Source organism: Silurus meridionalis, chromosome 20, assembly GCF_014805685.1.
Source record: "Silurus meridionalis isolate SWU-2019-XX chromosome 20, ASM1480568v1, whole genome shotgun sequence".
Classification (NCBI taxonomy): domain Eukaryota; kingdom Metazoa; phylum Chordata; class Actinopteri; order Siluriformes; family Siluridae; genus Silurus; species Silurus meridionalis.
In genome coordinates, this window is record NC_060903.1 from 17,315,735 (window position 1) to 17,337,478 (window position 21,744).

The 21,744-nt window shown below is 40.1% G+C and overlaps 4 protein-coding genes across 4 annotated transcripts in view; 2 read left to right on the forward strand and 2 right to left on the reverse strand.

Annotated features, from left to right (window-relative positions):
* The first annotated feature begins 674 nt into the window (after positions 1-674).
* On the forward strand, positions 675-4,228 carry LOC124402914 (M-phase specific PLK1 interacting protein). The gene is made up of 2 exons (XM_046876340.1): positions 675-1,584; positions 2,403-4,228. The coding sequence occupies exons 1-2, from the start codon at positions 1,243-1,245 to the stop codon at positions 2,604-2,606; spliced, it is 546 nt and encodes a 181-aa protein (XP_046732296.1). The 5' UTR covers positions 675-1,242; the 3' UTR covers positions 2,607-4,228.
* Positions 4,229-5,393: 1,165 nt separating this feature from the next.
* ralab (v-ral simian leukemia viral oncogene homolog Ab (ras related)) lies at positions 5,394-10,473 on the reverse strand. The gene is made up of 5 exons (XM_046876339.1): positions 10,061-10,473; positions 7,573-7,771; positions 6,778-6,986; positions 6,489-6,663; positions 5,394-6,331 (listed from the first exon to the last, which is right to left on the reverse strand). The coding sequence occupies exons 2-5, from the start codon at positions 7,684-7,686 to the stop codon at positions 6,212-6,214; spliced, it is 618 nt and encodes a 205-aa protein (XP_046732295.1). The 5' UTR covers positions 7,687-7,771; positions 10,061-10,473; the 3' UTR covers positions 5,394-6,211.
* Positions 10,474-11,393: 920 nt separating this feature from the next.
* Positions 11,394-14,904, reverse strand: c20h7orf25 (chromosome 20 C7orf25 homolog). The gene is given in 3 exon segments (XM_046876338.1): positions 11,394-12,704; positions 12,707-13,254; positions 14,796-14,904. Coding segments are annotated over 2 exon segments (1,275 nt in total). The 5' UTR covers positions 13,239-13,254; positions 14,796-14,904; the 3' UTR covers positions 11,394-11,961.
* Positions 14,905-16,942: 2,038 nt separating this feature from the next.
* The window catches only part of fbxl7 (F-box and leucine-rich repeat protein 7), a 40,545-nt gene continuing 35,743 nt past the window's right edge, over positions 16,943-21,744 (forward strand). The window contains exon 1 of the mRNA XM_046876200.1: positions 16,943-17,495. Coding sequence (XP_046732156.1) covers positions 17,459-17,495 — 37 coding nt within the window. The 5' untranslated portion in view covers positions 16,943-17,458. The remainder of the gene's footprint in view (positions 17,496-21,744) is intronic.

The following is a 21,744-nucleotide window of genomic DNA, read 5'->3' on the forward strand; positions in this document are numbered from 1 at the left end:
AACTAGGGAACATGGAGGAAACTCACAAATGACAGAAACCTGAGCCGACGAAGAAGTAAAAAAGTTTTGTGTTTTACATACTGTATGTGTGAAAAAAAACTGTATACTATAGTGTGAAAAAGGGCTTTCAATATCCTTAAATCATAGTCTTTTAACTACATAAATAATTATATTTGGTTTGATTTTCTAAATATACTCTTATTACCCTTGAGGACTCATGCCTGATTTATTTGCAGCGTAGAAACCAATTAGTAATAATACATAATCTCTATATTTACCTGTTTTCTGTTGCTACATGTTTATTTTACTGGCTACAGATTTAATTTATTTGTATTTACATTTTAGAGTAAAACTTGCTCTGAGAAGGTGCAACACACAAGTACATTAGTCTATAATTTTATTTATTTATTATGTATTTATTATTTTACATTTTATCTCTAAAAAAAAAGAAAAGTAGTTTCTTAAGACTGCAACCAAACATACTTGTTACTGTAAAATGAATTTTGCTTATAAATAAATGTTAATGTAAATATGTTTGAATATACACTTTACTCTTTTAAGAGATTTGTAAAGAAATATGTTAATAGAATAATTTGGGACATTAATATAAAGCCAGACTTCCGCTACCCACAATGCCGTGCGGTTTCCTCGGTGTCTTTTTTTTTTTTATTTTAAAGACGTGCAGGTGAGATGGGAGGAGTTTTTGCCTTTACGCCGGGAATGTGGTCTGTGCAGGACGTGTTCTTGTGGAAAGACGGCGTGGAGATGTTCTAGAAATTTACAAATAACATTTGGAGCCATTTGGATCGACTGAGGAGCGCAGAAAATAAGAACATTTAGAACGCGGTTGGGCTGCGGAACTGATTTTACCCTTGGTTTATGTTTAGGACGGACACTTTTTGTTGTTGTACTGTATTGTAGTACAGTATCATTCGCGACAAACCCGGAAGTGTAGGAATACAGTGGGGAAACATTTTTATTATTTTTTTTCTTTTACTTTATCTATTGTCTAAATGCATTTTATGGAAATTTACTGTTGAATTTGATTCGATATAGTTTTAGAAAAGATATATACGCGCTGTAATAGCATTTAGCATCACCAGACATCCAGCTAATTGTTATTGTTTCCTGTTCCGGGTCAGCGCAGTTTGTTTTCGGTCCTAAAACGGCGTGTTTCTTTATTAGACTCGTTGAGCTTTTTTTTGTGATTAAATCCGTTTTAAAGCAATTTCATCAGACACAATGCAGCGACCACATTTCCGATCCCAGCATCCATCAGGCGGTCAGAGAGGCGGAGGATTCCGGACGCCATCGCCCGCTTTGGACAGGACAGGGGGATGCAGGTTTCCCTCGCCGCCCTGGGCTTTCCAAAACGGGCCGTATAGACCCAGATTCGGGTCGTATGGCGGCTCTCCTGGAACACACACACCGCCCAGAGAGTTTAGCGGTAATAGAGGAGGAGGAGGAGGTGGTGGAGGGATATATAACCGTAAATCCGCGGGACAAACACCGGGCGGATCGAACGGTAGTCCTAATTACAGACAGTCGCCTTATCAGAGTCCCGGAGCGCACAGCGGATATCAGGTAGAGACCCGGAGCCTGAACCAGGCTTTTTAATCATTCTCGGAGAAACAGGGCACCAAACTCTGAACAAGTCACAGTGATTATTTTCACTGTTTTGATTTGAATTCTGTAGGATGTAGAAGTGATGCTCTTGTAAAAGTATTCGTACAATTCACGACACTAAAGAAGTATAGATCAGTACAATTTCCCCTTTTTTCGATATCAAACATGCACTTATTAGTGTGTACGGTATGTACCGTCTACAATAATATCGTAATTGTTGTTGTAACGACATTATCGCACAACCCGAAACAACACACACCGACGCGTGCGTCACGTGATGAAGTATAGTAGTTTAGATTCAGTGCGTTTTTTGATTCAGTTTTATATAAATGCTTTTAAATGATCACAAAATTCAACATATGCCAGAAAATGTGTACATCTGTAACATTTCATATAATTAATATCACACACGGGGCATTTTCTTCTCTCCAGAAATCAGCTATTAATACATTTCTTTTATAAAATATTGAATTCATTTGCTTGGCCAAAAGGTCTTGTTAATCTAATTGACCAATTAAATGTAAGAATTGAAAGAATATAAAGGAGTCTTGCTGTCCACGGTTGTTCATAACACACTCAGCAAAATATCGTCTAATTATCGTTTAAAAAAAAAAGATTTTTTGTTCACCACCACACACCACTAACTCTTTCTATCTCGGATTAGAGTTAAACAGATTATAAACCCTATTTTTTTATTATAAATCCTTTTTATTTATGTATTTATTTGCTTATTTATTACATGAAAAGATTCAAGCGATGTAAATTGTCTCCTAAAGGGTTCCTCATGGACGTCGACGCCATACGGCAGGGAGAGAAGCTCGAACGATACGGATAGATATTACAAAGCGTCCATGCTTCAGGACCCATGGGCAAACCTCCAGCCCGTTTCAGTGACCCAGACCCGGTCCAAATGCAGCTTCCAGCAGGCCACACACACAGGCAGGACAGGGAGGTACTACAACAAAACCCCAACCGCTTAAAACTACGTTTTTCTTTCCTCCTTTTTTTTTTGGGAAGAATTTTGGCCAAACACGGCTCGTAGTTTGGACAAAAAAAAAAAAAAGATGGACACGCCAGCATCAATTACACTTCCAACACTTACTGTCTTTTATATCTCCTGGAAATCTAGATCCTGTTGTATTTTGGTACATGCTTATTAGAATCCGGACCGGCGCATACACACACTCTGACACGTTACAATACACCAGATCTGTTAGATCCCCATTGTATTGTTTACACCACATACAGTACAAACTGAATCATATCCGAGCTTCCTCATGAGGGAATGATCTGGAATAGTTATTAACGAGGTAACGATTCTCCTGGATGATTAGCTGGAGTCTGATGGACGTGTCACTGTGTGTAAGGAACATCCAGAGGTCTGATCTACCTCTGACCCCATGCTGTTAATCAACTCAACCAGCACAAACTTTTCTAGGAATTTTATTGTAAGTTTGTACAGTCTGTAAAATTTTTTGGGGCTTTTGTTTTTAGTTTGAGTTCAGATGTCTTGTTTTATTAAGAAAAGAAAAATTTAGGAACGAATTAGTTTTTTTTAACACTCAGGATTTTCTAAACGTGAACGCGCCTTGAGTTTATTCGGGGGGTTCATTTAAACCCTTTGGTGTTTTCAATCTGATTATAATTTAATGAATTGTTTAACTTGGAAGTGTCTTTTTGCTCCACAGAAAGAAAAAAAGCAGACTGTCAATTTTATATCCTTAAATGTTTTTAAAAAAATTGAGACCCGATTGCTTTCTGTATTTTTCTTTTTATCCTTTCAGCATTGATAAATGTTAATATTTCAGTTACTCAAATCGTCTGACTTCTTTGTGGAAACAATCTGATCATTTTGGGGACAACCCAGAATTTCTTATTATAAACAACACAGCCGAATATTTGCACTAGACGGATATGCAAGAACGACACCAGCCACAAAACTTAATCATATAAACTCTTGTATTTTAATATATTGGCTCCGGGTTAACAGACGCTTTAGTTAACATCACATTTCAGAACAGAAAGTACCCAAGGGCTTCAGCAGAGCACACGGCGTTTCAGCGTCATTACCCCGTGTACCGGCGATCGCAGAGTGAAGTTAGTTATTACGCTAAAAAAAAAAGTATAATCCACAGGTTACGAAAACGATCCAGGACTTTTAGTGCATCCGAGTTAGCACGACCGGTCGTTCAAATTAAAGCCGAGGTGCACATCGTGTTACAACACCGTATAATTATATATCACAGATAATTCATTCTAAACCACATCAGGCTGTAAAGGATGTCACCACATCTGCAGCACTTTCCTTCATTTCCTTCCTTCTTTAAAAATAAATAAAAAATTATAATAAATGTTAATGCACTGAGAACTTTGAGAGCTTGTGAACGATTTAAGAAAAGAAAGAAAACAGCCCTTTCTATGATGGAGAGAATATTGTTTCTAAATATAAATCATGAACAGAGGAAGTCTGATGTTGGCCGTTGGGGAAGAAGGAAAAATGTCTGATTGTTCAAACGAAACTGTGCAAAAGTCACTTAATCAAATTTTATTTTTTTGTGGTTTCATGACATGAAATTTTAGTAAAAAAAAAAAAAAAAAAAAAGGCGAACCACTGTGTTAGAATCTCACCAGATACTGGAGCATTAGATAGACTTCCCACATTTTTTCCTGCTCTTCACAATCTCTTTTTTTTTAAAGAATATTTCCTCCATATTATTTTGTGTTCACCTCAGACTCATGCACAGTCCCGTGTCTCACAGCCAAACTGGAAACGACTTCCCCTGAGCTCCTCCTACAGATTTAGAAACCCATCGAGTTTCAGAACAAATTTTCTATTAGTTTTTGAGTTGATAACGATTCTCAAACGATTCCCACAGGTTTAGTGTTTAACTGATATATTGAATGTAATGAAGTTTACACCCTTTATAAATGCAGCGCATTCAAACAAACGAGGCACTTCTTCCTCTTTATCCTCACTCTGAGTGTGCTGAGGTAAATAAGGCTTGTGAATCGAAAGCTAGTGTTTGAATTAAGGGGGGGAACATTGAAGTAGTGTCACATTTAAAAGTGGTTTGGTGATTTAAGCCAAGGCACTCGTTTAATCACTTGTTTGAAAAGCTTATTTCTTCCGAGTTTTTTTTTTCGATAAGGAGAAAGGGGTTCGTAATGAATCGAGAAATTTTTCAACATGGAAATTAAGGGGCTTTTTTTTGCCTCCAGTGATTAGATTTAAGGATCTTGGCAGAACAGCAAGGCCACATATTTTTACTTCAATTGCATCCTTCCTGTTTATACTACAGACATGTTGCAAAAAACTTCATGTGCAGGAAAAACAATCGTGTTTTTTCTCTCTAGGATTTTTGTTGTCGGCACATCGTTAGAAAATTAAACTACTATCCATAAACTGATTATATTCCGGCATTGATCCAAACATGGATAAAGTATATTTCAGCAATAGATTCCATAACAGTAATGAATAGACCTGCTGGCTCGGGTGCTGTTGAGTTCTATTTGTTTTGTTTTTTTTACCCCTAGAACAGTGTTGCTCTGTAGGATGGTGTTTTAGTGCCATGTTTAATTTTTTTTTAAAGATTACAAGAATATATTTGTAGCAATATGAGAATAAAGTGGTAATATTTTGTATGCTGTTTTGCATAAAATATATATAGAGGATTTGGTTAAATCCTACTGTAGGTTAGGATTTAGCAATAAGATAAAATCTTTTCCTTTGGTGCTTCAGAGTTATAATCAGTAAACTGACACTGTGGTGGTTCTGTAGGAAGCTTAATTTATTCAGAAGAAAACCAGACAGACGTTGAGGAAATTGCCTCTTTTGTGCAGTCTGACTCCAAGGATGTTGTTGGTTACAGCTGCGTGCTATACGATGAGTTTGTTGTTTCTCAAACGATTGTGAGGACGATGATGAAGAAATCCACATCGAAGGAGTCGAACACCGCACGCTCGGCACCTGACTTTATTCTCGTATTGCTACAACTTTAATCTCAATCTTTTTTTGATCGATATATTTTGCGCTATTTATTGAAAATAAAAATCCGCATTGTAACCATAAAAATAGCACCAGGCCCTAGTTAGCATCAGCTACGCAGATCTCAGGGGCCGGGGTAGGGGTGGGACTGTGTGTGACGTTACTGACTGCACACAAGAATAAAATAGACGTGCCGGAATCTTACAAAGGAAATATTTCCTATTCTGTTTAACGTTGTTATTTCCTCCTGTGTTTCTTTTCCCTTTTGTTTGCCCCCTAACCTGTGACCTGGTTAAAATCGGTCATGTTTAAAACCGTTCACATTCTTCCTACTTTGCATCCACTTCCTGTAGGATTAAACCAAAAATGTGCACTAACTGTTAGGAAAACCAGCCTGAAAGTTTTTTTTAATGCTATAACTCTAGTAGTGACTATGTATATTTAAATAAGGAAATCGCTTCGTATCAGTCTCGAGTACACACGTACATACCTGATTCTCTGTCCCTTGAGGGAAGGTCAAACAAAACGAGCTGTAATCAGACAGATATTGAAAATAGGAGGACGTGACATCACGGTGCGAAAAAAAAAAAAAGTCAATCATTATAAAATACAACATCTCTCCCGAATCCTCTTCATTAAGCTCTTCCTTTTATTTTTCCCGTTCTCCTTGCCTTCCTCCATTTTCCTGGCTCTGATTCCTCGCATGAGGTCGAAAAACACCTGCAAGGACGCGCAAACATATGTTTAATATCAGAGGTCGGAGCATCTAATGCACTAAAATCGCCATCATAAATTTCTCATCATTCCTAAATATTGCTATTGGTCAGAGGAAAAAACCCATATTGGTGCGACCTCTAATTAAATGAAATCCGCGAACCTTGTCGACGTTGGCCCGGGTTTTGGCGGAGGTCTCCACGTAGCTGACGCCCCACTGATCGGCTCGGTTTTTGGCTTCCTCCGCTCCCACCTGCCTCCGGTCCTCCAGGTCGGACTTATTTCCGACCAGCAGGAAGGGCACGTTTTCGTCTTCCTTCACTCGAAGGATTTGCTCTCTGCAACAAGGATGCACAGGATCATTCAGAGCATTACACAATCTGCTAAAGAACAAAGGAAAAGGCCTTTTAAAAAAATTATTAGGTTTTCAAACTCTCGGGTGTTTTCCGAACCTGAAGTCTGCGGTGGCAGCGAAAGACTCGGATTCGGTGATTGAGAACACGCAGAGGAAGCCCTCTCCGCTACGGAAGTAGTTATCCCGAATAGCAGCGTAGTCTTCTTGCCCTGCTGTGTCCAGAATATCGATCTGCACCTCCTCTCCATCCAGTACCACTTTCTTCCTGTAGCTGTCGGCTTTAGTGGGCTCATAGTCTTCCACAAACTGAGAGAGAATAAATACGAGAAATAAGTAGAGAAGCCATGGAGTTTTCTACAAAAGCACAAGCTTGTGCGCTCTATTCCTCACACGTTAAACACAATATGAGGCTAAAAGTATGTAGGCACCTAACGATAACATACATATCTGCTTGTTTGTTATTCCATTCCAGATTTATCTCCCTTTCGCTGTTAGAAGCTCCACCTTTCTGTAAAGCTGTACATTAGGTTTTGGTGTGTGGCACACAAACATTATTGAGATCAAGCACCCATGTTGTATCAGGTCTGGGGTTCAGTCGGTGCCTCAGGTAAATCCCAAAGGTGTTCACCAGGGTTGAGGTTAGGGTTTGTGCAGGACACAAATTCTTTCACTCCAGTTTGTCATTTTGTGCTTTATCGTGTCGGAGCAGATTTCAGCCTCTTACTTGCAGTGAAGTGGAATTTATAATGAATTTATTATCCAGGGTAGATAATCGAGTGTCCACATACTTTTTGTCATATAGAGCCTTAAAGCCACGTTAAACACTGTGTGGTTCAACATACAACATCGTTCAAATAAATAACGGCACGTATCTACCAGAATGAAATCCTACCTCGTCGTACATGAACTGGAGCGTCAGCGCGGATTTGCCCACTCCGCCGCTGCCCACCATTATCACTTTGTGGAGGGCAAGGGAGTTTGACGTCTTAGGTTTATTAGCTGCCATTTCCCCCCCAAAAAAACCCCAAAACAAAGAACGGAGGAGGTCAATCGGAGAGAAGGTGGAGTTTACTGGGGCTGGGGAAGGAGATCTAAAGAAAGGGAGAAATAAACACCAAATAAACAATCTGTTTACACTGCATTGTGGAAACTCGATGACATGCGGCTCGCGACGTGTCAGGCACTAAACAATACCACATCTTATACAATCACTGACATCATGCAGTAAAACAGAGACACACAGCTGATTCAGGAGGAAGTGTGTGTGTGTGTGTGTGTGTGTGTGTGTGTGTGTGTGTGTGTGTGTATACCTCTCCTGGTTTATGTACCCACAGCTATTCCGTTTCATTTCATTTCGATCAGCCGTTTCATTTGAACTTTCATTTGATTTACTAAAACGTTCTCACTCTTAATGAAGATGAAGAGAATTTCAGCTGGCGCTCTGTGAAATGTGATTACGCCTCTTCCCACACGCACAGTTTTGTCCGCAAGGTCATTTAGTGAGATTACACAAAACACAAAATCTGCCTTTAGAGGTTAAATTTTTTTTTTAAAAATTAGGTATAATGTTTATTCCAGCTGTTTTATCCCGGTCATTCTATCCAGCTGCCGGATGCTGGTGGTGTGTGTTGTGAAAGATAAATCCACCTGGAGGACTTCTGTTCGTTTCATTAGATGGACACGACACTTTTTTGCAAATCCAACAGTCTTATTTCTCAAACTGCACGTCTGTGTTTGTGATTCGTTTTTCTAAACCGCTGAAATTCTGTAATTCGAGTTTGACGCCGGCAGCACGCAGATGTTGCACAGATGTGCCACTGAATCAAGATTTTTCTTCATCCCAACCGAACAGAGTCTGAAACGTCACCCACCAGCTGAGAAAACGTGCAATAAACTCAGAACCCGATTTCACCTCATCTGTAATTCACATTTTGAGTCTGAACACTGCAATGAGTCAAAAAAAAGTCTGGTTAGAAAAATGCCAGACATACAAGTTTTTCCGTTTTCTTTTTTTTTTTTTTTTTTATTAGTTAAGGACGTAAAGCCATCCAGACTGCTGAAATTAAATATATCTTCAGAAACACTACCACATACGATATCTAAATAGTCGTAATTGACTTAATATTGTGTAGGACAAACAGTTAACGAATGCATTTCAAATTGTGTCCTCTGATACAACCTACAAACTACCGTCAAGACGTTCCGTACTTTATATTAGCTTCTCTTAGAAACTGGTTAAATATGAAATGAGATCAGTTTAATGGTTTCTGTAAATTATGACCACTGTAGTGTAAAGGACAGGCGTATGTTCACTGGTAATAAAACCATGGCCATTGAAGTGAAAGGCTTGTGTTCAATAATAAAACAAATGTCGGTTATTGTAGCCTAAGTGATGGCACTGTTTATAATAAAAACAAACAAACATTGTCATGGCCAATGAAGCCGAAGTGAGAGGCTTGTGTTCAATAATAAATAGTGATAAAATCTGCTTTTTCTAATGTCGGTTCAAAGTTCATCTAACACGATTATTTTAAAATGATTTTCTTTTCTATTTACCTGCCAATATTTGTTATTAAATTAAGATTAATTTCAATTAAATAATTCTCTCTCTCTCTCTCTCATATATATATATATATATATATATATATATATATATATATATATATATATATATATATGTACACACACACACAAATTTTGTACAGACCACTGCAGAAATGTAATTATTTCCGGGATCTGTCTGTAATCCACTATAAACATACTCTACCAAGCATGTACACAGGTGCAGGTATATTCTCAATCCCAGACATGGGCGAGACATGGATTTTTATGATCCTGAATGTGGGATCACAGCAGGTATAAAATGGCGTCAAGTGCTGATATTATTTCAGCTGTGTTTGCAGTTTGCCATGATGTATATATGTGTCTGTCTGTCTGTGTGTGTGTGTGTGTGTGTGTGTGTGTGTGTGTTTGTGTGTCTGTGGCTTGGGTGTGGTGCTGGTATTGTATTCACTGGCCTAAACCTAAAGCCACTGATCATGACCCTGATCATGGAAATGTTATTTCTTCACAGCAGCAACGTAAAAGAAATTGAATCCTATAAACACAAGCATTTTGTGTAATATATAATATTTACACACAACAAAACTCCATTGAACCATAATTTCAGCTCTATTATTGCTCTATATGGCTAGCTTGACTTGACTAGCCGTCTAACTAGCTAGTTATTACCTATACAATACCGCTATACTTGCTTACTTTCATTGTAAAGTTTAGTCATTAAGAATAAAATTAATGACTATGTGTCGTAATTAACGTTTTTTTTTTATTTAGTTTATGATAAAAATGTATATATCGAGTTAGAACCAGGGTTAGCTTACCGAGTGTTACACCGATGATGTCCGGGCAGAACCGCTGCTGTTCCCGCCGGTGAGTCTCTCCTTTTATATCAGCAATAAGATGACTCAGGGAAGCCCAGATCTGCTTCCTCAACCCCGTTTTTAGAGTTTCATCCGACCTTAAAACCCGTCCCTGCTCCGTACCGTGAGCTAACACCCTAAAATAAAGGTCTTCTCCCTCAAAAACCTGACGGCTGCGTCCAAATTTCTCAAGGACTACACAACCAGATCTCCTCCAAATATCGCTTACAATAAGACTTAGTCAAAGCATATAAGATCTATAAAATGTGGGAAAAATTCCAAATGATAACATGTCCTGATTTCCCCCTCTCTGCGCTCTCAAACAAGTCTGACATCTTTGTTTTGGCTGGGAGTTGATCCCCAATAAAAGGAATCGACTCACTTATTCCCAAACAATTAGCAATGGGAGTCGACTCCTGTATTGTGGAATCGATTCAGTACGAGCTTTGTAGAAAGGGACATTTTCAGGAGACATTCAATGCAAATAGTTTTCACAGCACTTTACTTTTTCCACATTTTGTTGTTACAGCCTTATTCCAAAATTGATTCAATTCATTGTTTTCCTCAAAATTCTGCAAACAAAACCTCATAATGACAACATGAATGAAGTTTGTTTGAAATTTTTGCAAATTTATTAAAAATAAAATACGAAGAATATCACGTTCATAAGTATGGCACACACCTGTCTATATGAGGTCCCACAGTTAGTGTATGTCAGGGCGCAAACCAAACCATGAAGTCCAAAAAATTGTTTCGAGAAGATCTGGGGAAGGGTACAGAAAGATTTCTGCAGCATTGAAGGTCCAAATAAGCACAGTGGCCTCCATCATCCGTAAATGGAAGAAGTTTGGAACAACCAGAACTTCCTACAACGGGCTGCACAGCCAAACTGAGCGATTGGGGAGAAGGGCCTTAGTCAGGGAGGTGAACAAGAACCTGATGGTCACTCTGAAAGAGCTCCAGCATTTTTCTCTGGAGAGCGGAGAACCTTTCAGAACAACAACCAACCAAGATAACTAAGGAGTGGCTACAGGACGACTCTGTGAATGTCCTCGAGTGGCCCAGCCAGAACCCAGTCTTGAACCCGATTAAACATCTCTAGAGAGATCTAAAAACGTGTGTGAACCGGATGTGGAATGAACTTTTGAAAATGAATTTTTTTTCCTTTTTTTACATGTTTATATGTTGTGCTTTAAAGAGCACTGGAGTGAGGATACTCAGAGCAGGCGTTTGAGTTTTCGATTCGTTTACAGACATTACACGTTACAAGAATGCATTTTTTTGGAGAAAAAAAAACATTTTTTCACATTTTTTATTTTAACTTACTTAAACTTTACTGCAAGGATTTTATTGTACAAACTTCCACACACAGACACACACACAAGCCATCTTTTTAACGGATGCTTATTTCAATTTTGGCCAGACGGAAAGAAAAAAAAAAAAAGATCCAACCATACAGATCGCAAAACAAATATCCGACCATTTTTTTCCTCAGAATACAAACACAGTGTACAATATTTGTGGTTCAATGTTTGACTTTATTTCCACCACAATCGTGTCATTTGGTTTGTCTGCAGTCTTTACAGCCAGAGACTGAGGCACTGAGTTCATAAAAAAAAAATATCATGCTGAAAGAAAAAAAAAATTTTCCAACGCAGCATAGATGCTGTCTGTATTAGCAGCCCAGCTGTGAAACATCTGCACAGCTGTATGAAAACGTGAACGAAAAAGTCTCTTGCAGATGTTTTTTCGAGTAAATCAGGCATCGTTTAAAGTGCTACCGTAGCTCCGCGCACTTCTGACGCATTCGGCCGTTCGAGTTCGTGCTATTAGGATATCTGTGTGTACTGTGTTCGGGTCCATTATATGGGCGTTGCTCTCCATTCTTTGCCTTCCGTCAGCGCTCGAGGTTGATGGATAAACACGCTGTAGCGTACGCCTTGGTTAGCGGCAGCGCGAACGAATCCGCTGTTAGCGGTCATGGTGACGGCGCGGAGAGTATCACCCGTACCGAATATCATGAGCGACCTGTGGTTGACTTTGGAGCTGGCTACGAGGCGCAGCGTGCGCTCCGAGGGCTGATCGGGTACCAAGGTGAGCCTGGCGAGGAGCTTCTCGGCTCGTTCGCGTTCGCCCGGGCCGCCCAGAGTGTCAAGAATGGTGCGAAAGTCCTGCACGGCGGAGTGGCAGGCGAAAAGCTCCTTCCTCTCCATGAAAGCTTCAAGTTTGGGCAGCACCTTATCCTGGCGCTCCTGAGCAGCCTGCTCGGTCAGGACGTACTCCCTGAAAGTGAAGTGGCAGTTCCCGTGACTCAGAGAGGACGCGTACGTGATGAGCGTGGTGATGTCGAGGTTTACGCGCGGACACACTGCGACTTTGACGTCGGTAGGGAACGCCAGGCTCGCTACGACGGTGTCTCGGTCCACGCGGGTGTGCGCGAGTTGCACTTCGTCGTCATCCTCTTCGTCGGCGTCCTCTGGAGTCTGCTCGTCCAGAGGGAAATCGCATTCATCTTCGTCCTCATCTTCATCCTCATCTGATGTGACGACCATGTTCACGGCGACGATGTCGCCTTTAACCGAGATGCCCATCTCTTTAAGTCGGTGGCCATCGGACTGGAAACGCCGTTATAGAAGGCGAAGATGATGTGCGGGTTGCTATACTGGATGGGCTGCTGGCGACTGGCCTCCAGGTAATCCTCCGCCTGCCGGATCACGCTTTTGTCGCCGTACTGCCCTCTGCCCTGCCATATGTTGTGCAACGCCTCGGCTTTGCGCCCGATGGCCTTAACCCACGTGTGCCCTCCGTTTGCCACCACATCCACCACCAGCGTCTGCTTCCGTCCATCCTGACCCTCGTACGCGAACACGTGCAAAACGCTGATGACGTTCTCGAGGCTTTCTGCCGACTCCACGACAGCTTTCAGGTGAGTCAGGTTGGTGCTCTGCAGGTGAGACTCTTTGATCGCGACTTGTCCGGCTTTCACTCTCTGCAGGAATTTCAGCTCGGCACGGAGTTTGCTGCACAGTTTGGCACGGCCTTCCACTTCCTGGTTCTGGTGGCTGCACAGTAGGTCCACTCGCTTCAGAAGGTCCTCAGCTGTTTTGATGCCCTCTTGGAGCATCGGGCTGGTGGCCATCGCTGTGACTTCACTCCTAAAACAAGGAGGGGAACCATAACGTAAGGCCATGATCAGCACCAGGACTTAACCGAGCCCTACATTCATCTTTTACAAGACAAGTACTTACTATTACTGCCTACTTTTGCACAAACTACAATATTGTACCTCATGTTGCATTTTTTTTTGCAGAATTATCTTCACATTTGCACCTTAGTCAATACACTTTGATAAGAAGGAACGAATGCATAAGGTATAACACTTAACACATTTGTATTTTTACACTAATATTAAAAGTACTAGTACGAATTTTGACTTGTTTTCGAAAACGAGAGAAGCCGGCGATGCGGGAAGACCGTTTATAGTCAGATAATAATAAAGTGGTGGTTAGAAACAGTGCAAATGTATTTAGATGTGCAAAAGAGAAATACAAATTATATGGAATGTCATACCTAATTACACATCTCTTTTGCATTATTTTTTAACCACCACTTTTTTATTATTAAATATATTTTCTTTTACTCTTATTTTAGATTTATAGTCCCTTTCATCTACTGCACGATTTTCTAATCAAGTTTACATTTCATTGCAAGTTATATTACGTCTGAGGTGCTATCAAAACGTTTCGAGACTAATGGTGTAACTGATGCTATTCTGAAAACGTGCGTAACCACGTTTGCGATTTCATCATGGACAGCAAGTTAGAACAGAAGAACATCACTAGAGTTCAGGAAGACCTCCGACATGCTCCATTTCAGAAAATGATAAAAACATTCAGCAACCCGTGCATGATGATCGTCGGAGAACAATTCATACGATCTCACTTCCGCACCCACCCTGTTCACCAGATTCGGCTCCTGCGGACTTCATGCTCTTTTCCCCGAAGATGAAGATCCGACTCAAAGGTTGCTGTTTTGACACCGTTGTGAAGATTCGGCACGAATCACAGAAGGTGCTTGACACGCTTCGAAAAGAAGACTTCCAGGAGATAATTCCAGAAGAACGGTAAGAGCACCGTATTGCTGTGCAAGGGGACTATTTTGAAGGTGATCGTGTGTAAACAAATATAAAGTTCTTGCTTGTGAACAGAGCGAGTCTCCAAACTTTTTGATACCACCTCATAAATATTTAACGAATAAAAACATCTCGACTTGAATCTTAACATGGACATTAAATGTAACACCAAAGAGATTAAGGTGTACACTTTTTCTGGAAATTGCGATGGAAGAGGAACCTTCAGGATGATTAAGAGTGATTCTGGTTCTGCATGAGAATGATGGTTTTCATTCCTGGTTCATTGTACACTTGGTTTCCTTCTGGAATTTTGGGTGAATTTATTGCAGTTAAACAGAGGAAGTGACAACAGAATACGTCATTGGATAAACACACGGATGACGTCACAACTGTCAATCTCATCTGGTGTAAATAAGACGTCAAAAAAGGCGCCACGTGAGCAAAATTAAAAAAAAACCCACTGATTACCGCCCATTAAAATGTGTTACAGTCAGAAAGACAAACTTTATATCATGAAAGTGTGAACGAAATATTAAATAATTCTGCCTGATAGGAAACACTTACAGCGCCGGGGTTTAAGTTATTAGCGGGCCTCCTCTTCTTCCTCTTCTTCCTCTTCTTCTACGCCGTTTCCTATGCAGCAGCTTTCGTCGCTGCAAATTCTTCTTCGTCGACCTCGGAACCGTTCCTGCTGCGTTATTGACGGGGTTTTTATCGTGTACTGCCCCCTGCGTTTTAGACGGGACATTACAGCTGCCAAACAAACATTAAGTCAAAGTTCAATCGAAGTATTTACATTTTTACATCATAAAAAATACATAGAATATGAAAAAGGTTAGTTAAAGACAAGAAAAGAAGCTAATTTATTTTTAAGAAATCTTCAAAATTGATCCACCAATGTACCATCAGTTATTGGGGCAAGTGTTCCCACATTCAGGTAAAATTAAATTTTCCAGGAAATCAGCCTATTAAACTTTGGACTAGACCAAGTCTAAGACGACCATGACAGAGAAAGCAGAATTTGGTTAATCTGGTTTGAAGGGCAATTTTAGTTTAGGATTAGGCTAAATCTCTTTCTGGGAAACTGTCCTTTTTTTTCTATAAATTCAAAATATTGTCTCAACACACACACACACACACACACACACACACACACACACACACACACACACACACTGTAATAATGAAGATCTTCCATGAACATATATATAATTTCTTATACCTATATTACACCCAAACCTAACTCCAAACTTAGTATATACTTATATATAAATGTATACTTAAATAACTATTATTATTATTATTATTATTATTATTATTATTATTATTAATTTATTCTCTGAAGTTGCCACAATGCATCTCCATTTATACATTAAAGAGCAAAGATAAAACTTCCCTGTCCCTAATGATTGATCCAGTGGTGAGACTGTGGTGAGGAAAAACTCCCTGAGATGGCATGAGGAAGAAACCTTGAGAGGAACCAGACCCTCAAATCCAAAACTGTTCATGCAAACTGTGGTCCTGAGCTATTTTAGCAGACTGTTGATGTTATGGAATATTACAGTCCAAATCCGTCCTCAAAGTTTATGGATCTTTAGGCTGTTAAGTAGGAACCATCCCCAGCAGCACAAAGTGGTCTCCAATTGAAGAGAACTTGATCTATATGTAGGAGGTCGGGATGAATCGAGTAGATCGGAAGAGATCTAAGCAAAAGATGAATTGTTTACAACATTTCTGTGTACATGTGGAAAAGGTGGTGGTGGATAATAAGGATGGACCCTAAAGTACAATATGTTTAATAGTGGTGGTGTGTGATGTATCTACCGGTGTCTTCCTCTTCTATGACTCTGTTCATCATACAAATAAATCAGTGTTTGGTCACTCAGTCATATATCTTGGGATCACTGCATCATCTGGACCTTCTGAGAGAATGTTTTCGAAGAAGGAGAAAAACTCAACATTTTCTAGCATTTTCTGGCTCTTTAGGGATCAGTTGCTCTTCATTTTGCTCTAGCAATTTTATGAGTTGCTCAGGAGCTTCACAACTTCAACTGACTGTAGAAGGCTGTAGAAAGGACATTGTAAATCATAAAAACACAAAACAAGGAAAAGAGAGAGAAATATCATGAGCACCAGAGTGTGTGATTATTAGTAATCCAACCAAATAAGGACGGGTTCCCATTGTGAGTCTGGTTCCTCTCGAAGTTTCCTCCTAAGGGAGTTGTTCCTTTTTGTTCAATAATTCTTACATTTTCTAAAGCCGATTTGAGAAAATGTCCATTGTGCAAAGCGCCAATAAACTTAAACTGCCTCCAACTGATCTCCATGTCCTGAAGATCATTTAGACTCTGAATAATTTATTGATCCCATTGGGGTGAAAAATCAATAAATATACACTGAACTGAAACGAGTGAATTAATTTAAACTCATTATAAGCATATCCATAAACACTAAATATTACATGCACCTGCCCTTGATTGGGATCTTCTGTACTTTTACTGTATTTTATTTTTTATAATTTTTTATAATTTTTTCACCAGGAAAGATGCATCAGGTGTGTATCCTCGTCAAGGTGAATTCTATATAACACCACCTTAACCTTCATTTACGTGCATTTGAAACGTTCAAGTCCTTACATATAAAATACGTCATGTCCTAAGATAGTGTAGGGCCGCTCGTGCACGTTTTTTTTTTTCTTGCGTGTAAAATGGCACACACACGCCGCACGAGAGCGGTGCACAGTCCGTTCGGAGCTTGTGCGCCCCCCCCCTTCGTGCACGCGCCTCGGCAAGGACAGGAGCGAGTGCGCGCTCCCGGATCAAGAAGTATCTTCCATGTACAGTTCTTTCTTTCTTTCTTTCCATCATCTGTCTTTTCTGTGAATTTGTTTTGCACGATTACGCGCGTGCTTGGTCGGAAAGATAAGGATTTTTCATTGGTCCCAGCATGGAGAACGTGAGAAGAATTTGAGTGTTAAAGGCGAAAGGTTGGAGAATAAAAGAGCGCAAGGAAAAGAAAAAAAGGAGACGCCGAGGTTTTGGAGGACCGTTATGTCCCGTGCGGAGATTTATTAACGCGCGAGCCCCCGGAGGACTTTGGAGTATATTTCTTCTCCTCGGTTTTCTACGGTTCTCTCTCTTTTTTTTTTTCTTTAACTCTTGAACTCTTTTTTGGTCCATGTTTTTGGTGTGCATGGGTCATCGGTGAGATCGCGCGCGCTCCGCGGGATGGGAGCGAGTCAGGGCAAGCAGAGTGGGAGTGAAGGTGAGTGGAGACGCAGCGCGAGCGTCCAGGCGTGCGTGCGTGCGTTTCTTTCTTTCCTTCATTTTTGTTTTTCTTTCTTTGACATGTCATGTCAGACAGTCTTTTCCTCTTTCTTTCTTTCTTTCTTTCTTTCTTTCTTTCTTTCTTTCTTTCTTTCTTTCTTTCTTTCTTTCTTTCTCTCTTTCTTTCTTGCTAAAACAATGTCAATTAACTCTTTCTTTCTTTCTTTCTTTCTTTCTTTCTTTCTTCTTTCTTTCTTTCTTCTTTCTTTCTTTCTCTTTCTTTCTTTGACATGTTATGTTAGACAGCCTTTTGTCTTTCTTTCTTTCTTTCTTTCTTTCTTTCTTTCTTTCTTTCTTTCTTTCTTTTTAGGACAATGTCAATTGTTTCTAATAGGTGTGTGCTGTGGTCTGCACTGCTCAGCCTTCCATTACTCCTACTTGTCTCACATATTGATGCTGCACGTGTGCGCCCCCCCCTTCCTAACGTGACGTGTCCTCTCTGTCCATCATCTACAAATAAACTGCTGTCCTCTTGCAATTATGTTCATAATGCATTCATTTCAAACTAATTTTGTTGGCATTCATATGGGTACTTTTAGCAGTACCTTACATGAAAAAGTGCCCCTCAAATCAAAGGGGTTACCAAAAAAACCTCTTAACCACTGGTTCTCATGATGTCTACATGCTTCACAGCTTCATAGTGGTGACCTGGGGTTACTCTTCTTCTTGGAGTTTCTCATGGTGCCTCAGTGTCAGTGTGGGATTCTTCTAGGTTCTCTGGTTTGCTCCAAACTCCCCAAAACATGGCAGTATGTTCAGGAATTCCTCACACCTTAACCAGGCCTTTCCCAGATTTCAGATCCTCCATGATCCATCCTTTACCAGACCGGAATAAAATAGCCAGAATATTATTGTAAACTATAATTAAACCCAATATATCACAGGGCTGCAAAAAGGTTGATCCAGTTGGATGTTAGATGGATATGTGTATTTATGGTTTCCTGTTAGAAAAAAGGTAGAAGAAACGAAGGAGCACAAACCACTAAAGCTGCTTTGAGACATTGTCTATTGTGAAAACCGCTATAGAAATAAACTTGAACATACAGAGGAATGAAGTCAAATCAACCAGCCGATGCGTCTTATTTCAGCAGACATCATCATCATCGCAAAGCTGCGTCATGTTTCAGGTTTTGGTATTTATTTGCTGACGTGCACATTTTCCCATTTCTTGCTGAATTAAAGGATAGACACCACAGCGCTGGGCAGGAAGGCAGAGGGAACTTGTTTGCATGCTTGAATCAGAACTCTGGCACTGTTCTACTTTAGGAACCCCCGTGTCCGACCGCACTGCAATCCAAAAAGTAACATGAACTCTCTGATGATTCAGATCGGGAATGTTAAATCCAGTCTATTCCTCTCACACACATACATTCGCGACAGACAGAATACAGTCATGTGCTATTTCTTACTGTAATGCAACATCTGTAAAGCAAATTTAAAGATAATCCTCATTGAATGTGACAATTAATTGAATAATCACATCGTTTGCTCTGTCTGGGATTGTATCGTGTCTAGTATACATTGGAAACATTTCTGAAAGTTGAACTTTTTTCAATGGGCGCCTTTTTATACATTTTTAAGCGTTTTATGTGGAACGCTTTATTTGTAATGTAAGTATTACGCATGTTAGAGCAACAGGAAAAATGCGGCATACTATTATGCTTTGCATAATCAAAGCTCCGTTAGAAATTCTGCGTGAAACTGGGCAAAGAGATGTTCAACGTGACACATGGCGATACTGCAACGAGTCGTTCGAGGTGTTTCTCGGCACGTTCACTTCAAGAAAGAAGAACATCACTGGAAGACAACTAGAGATCAGTAAGACAGATCAATCCCTGAAAATGCTGAAATCATTCAGCAACTTGCACATGATGATCGCCGGAGAACAATCCACATGATCTCACTTCCGCACCAACCCTACTCACCAGATTTGGCTCCGGCAGACTTCGCCCTTTTCCAGAAGATGAAGATGCGACTCAAAGGTCGCGTTTTGACAACGTTGCAGAGATACAGCTTCTGGAAAGACTTCCAGGAGATAATTCCAGAAGAACGCTGGGAGCGCCGTATTGCTGTGCAAGGGGACTATTTTAAAGGTGATAGTGTGTATACGTAGATAAATAAAGTACTTGTAGTGTACTGTAAACAGAACTGGTCTTGAAACCTTTTGATACCACCTCGTAGACCCGTAGATTTCTTGAAAACCTTACAAATAAATATTAGCATACAGTATGTGCTGGACTTCCTGTATTTTTCTAAAACAAATGGACTTGAACTGCTGAAGCAGAGACGCAAAAATAATTTAGAGCAAACAAAATACAAATTGGAACATGGAGTATGTAGAAGTATCAAAGACCCTTCCTTCAGGAGTACTGTAGAGCATAGATTTTCCTGGATCAGGTGTGTTAGAACCTGAACTGCAATTAATCCAGGCCTTCATTATTAGGTCGAGTGCAAACCTGACTGGTCCTCATGTTTAGTTGAGTAACCACAGCCAGGCCCTGACTCATTAAAAACTAATGTACTGATGACTGGCATTCTGGCCATGATGGTGTTTGGAAGGTTTCATAATGATCAGCGCTTGTGCCAGAGACCTCTCGTCCCCTGAAGGAGACGTTGGCCGTGTTTCGGAGACTTGCGGTGTGCCCAGGAACGGCATGATTTTTGGGAAGGTTCAACGGTTGGCTCGCGTTTTAAACCTGGCACTGCAATAAATTTCCACAGAGATGGTAGAACGGCTGTGGAATTTTCACATCTATCTTTCCACAATTTTGCGGCTCTCGAGCAGATGTGCCGTTTTAAGATTTAAACACCCTCGAACGGGACGGATTACTTTGACATATTTTATTCATCTGGCCATTTTTTTTTTAGTTTAGAAAGTTTTTGAACAGTTTAGAAATTAGGAAACAATCCAAGGGTTCAGTTCTGTTCAAAAGCCTAAAGGAGGAGAAGACGACGACACTGAAACACGCTAGTGTGTATATATTAGCGATTCTGATGCTAATCTGTAGGTTGGTTTTGCGTTGTAATTATTCACGTGAGAAGTTGGTGATTGAGTGACGTGTAAATCTCACAGGATACATGGTTTCATTGTTCACTCCTAAAAAGACTATTCACAAGCAACATTTAACACCATATTTATGAGAAATACACAAAGCAGTCATAAACATTTTGGCCTTTTAAAGCTGCTATAACATTGTAATCATTGGCAAGTTGGGGTTGGAATAAGTGGAATAAAACGTCATTATGTGCTGGACACACACACACACACACACACACACACACACACACACACACACACACACACACACACACACTATGAACAGAATTATTGGGACACCTGACTTTTCCAGCCGTATGTGGTTTTTTTACCACAAACTTGGAGTCAGACAATTCTATATGATGTGGTCGCATTGCATTTTTAAACTTGGAGACCCAAACTTGTTCAAGCATGCCAATGCCACTGTGCACAAAGCCTACGCAGCTCCATGAAGGACTGCTTTACATGGGATGTGGAAGATCTCCTGCTATAGAGCTCCAACCCTATTGAACATGAATGAATGTGAACGCTGACTGCATTCCAGGCCTCCTCAACTTCTCACCAATGAAATCTCACAAATCTAGAGACTCGTTTCACTAATGTAAAGTGTTATAAAATAACTGTAAATAAGCTGTTACTATAGAAATGGTCACGTATTAGAACAAGTTCATTAATATATTAAACCTGGGATCAGAGTTAAAGTTGGAGCTGCTATCAAAGTTGCTGTTATGGAAAATTAACACCTGATTAGATGAACACAGCGCTGTGGTCTAATCTGAACTGGGCACTTTTTGAGCAAGGAGGTGAGGTGGAGGTGAGAATAAAGTCAAAATCTTACACTTAAAAAGGTCAACTGATTACGATTTAAATATTAAAAGCTGTTGAAAATCATGCGTGAGGTCGTTCAGGGTGTCCTCCTTTCCAGATTGTTTCATTAGTCATACTTTCATTTAGAGACAGAATGAGGTCACTGGCTCAGTCACACTTCTGCTATTTGCATCTACAACCGTCTGGTCATTTGTTCGGAACTTTAGCCGCATAGCATGGATTTTTCTTCAGCTGATCAGACCTCTCTGTTGCAGCTTCCTTTTAGACATGGCAGCTGCGTCCAAAGCACATTGGCATTCTATAATCCGCTAAAAGGAAAGCG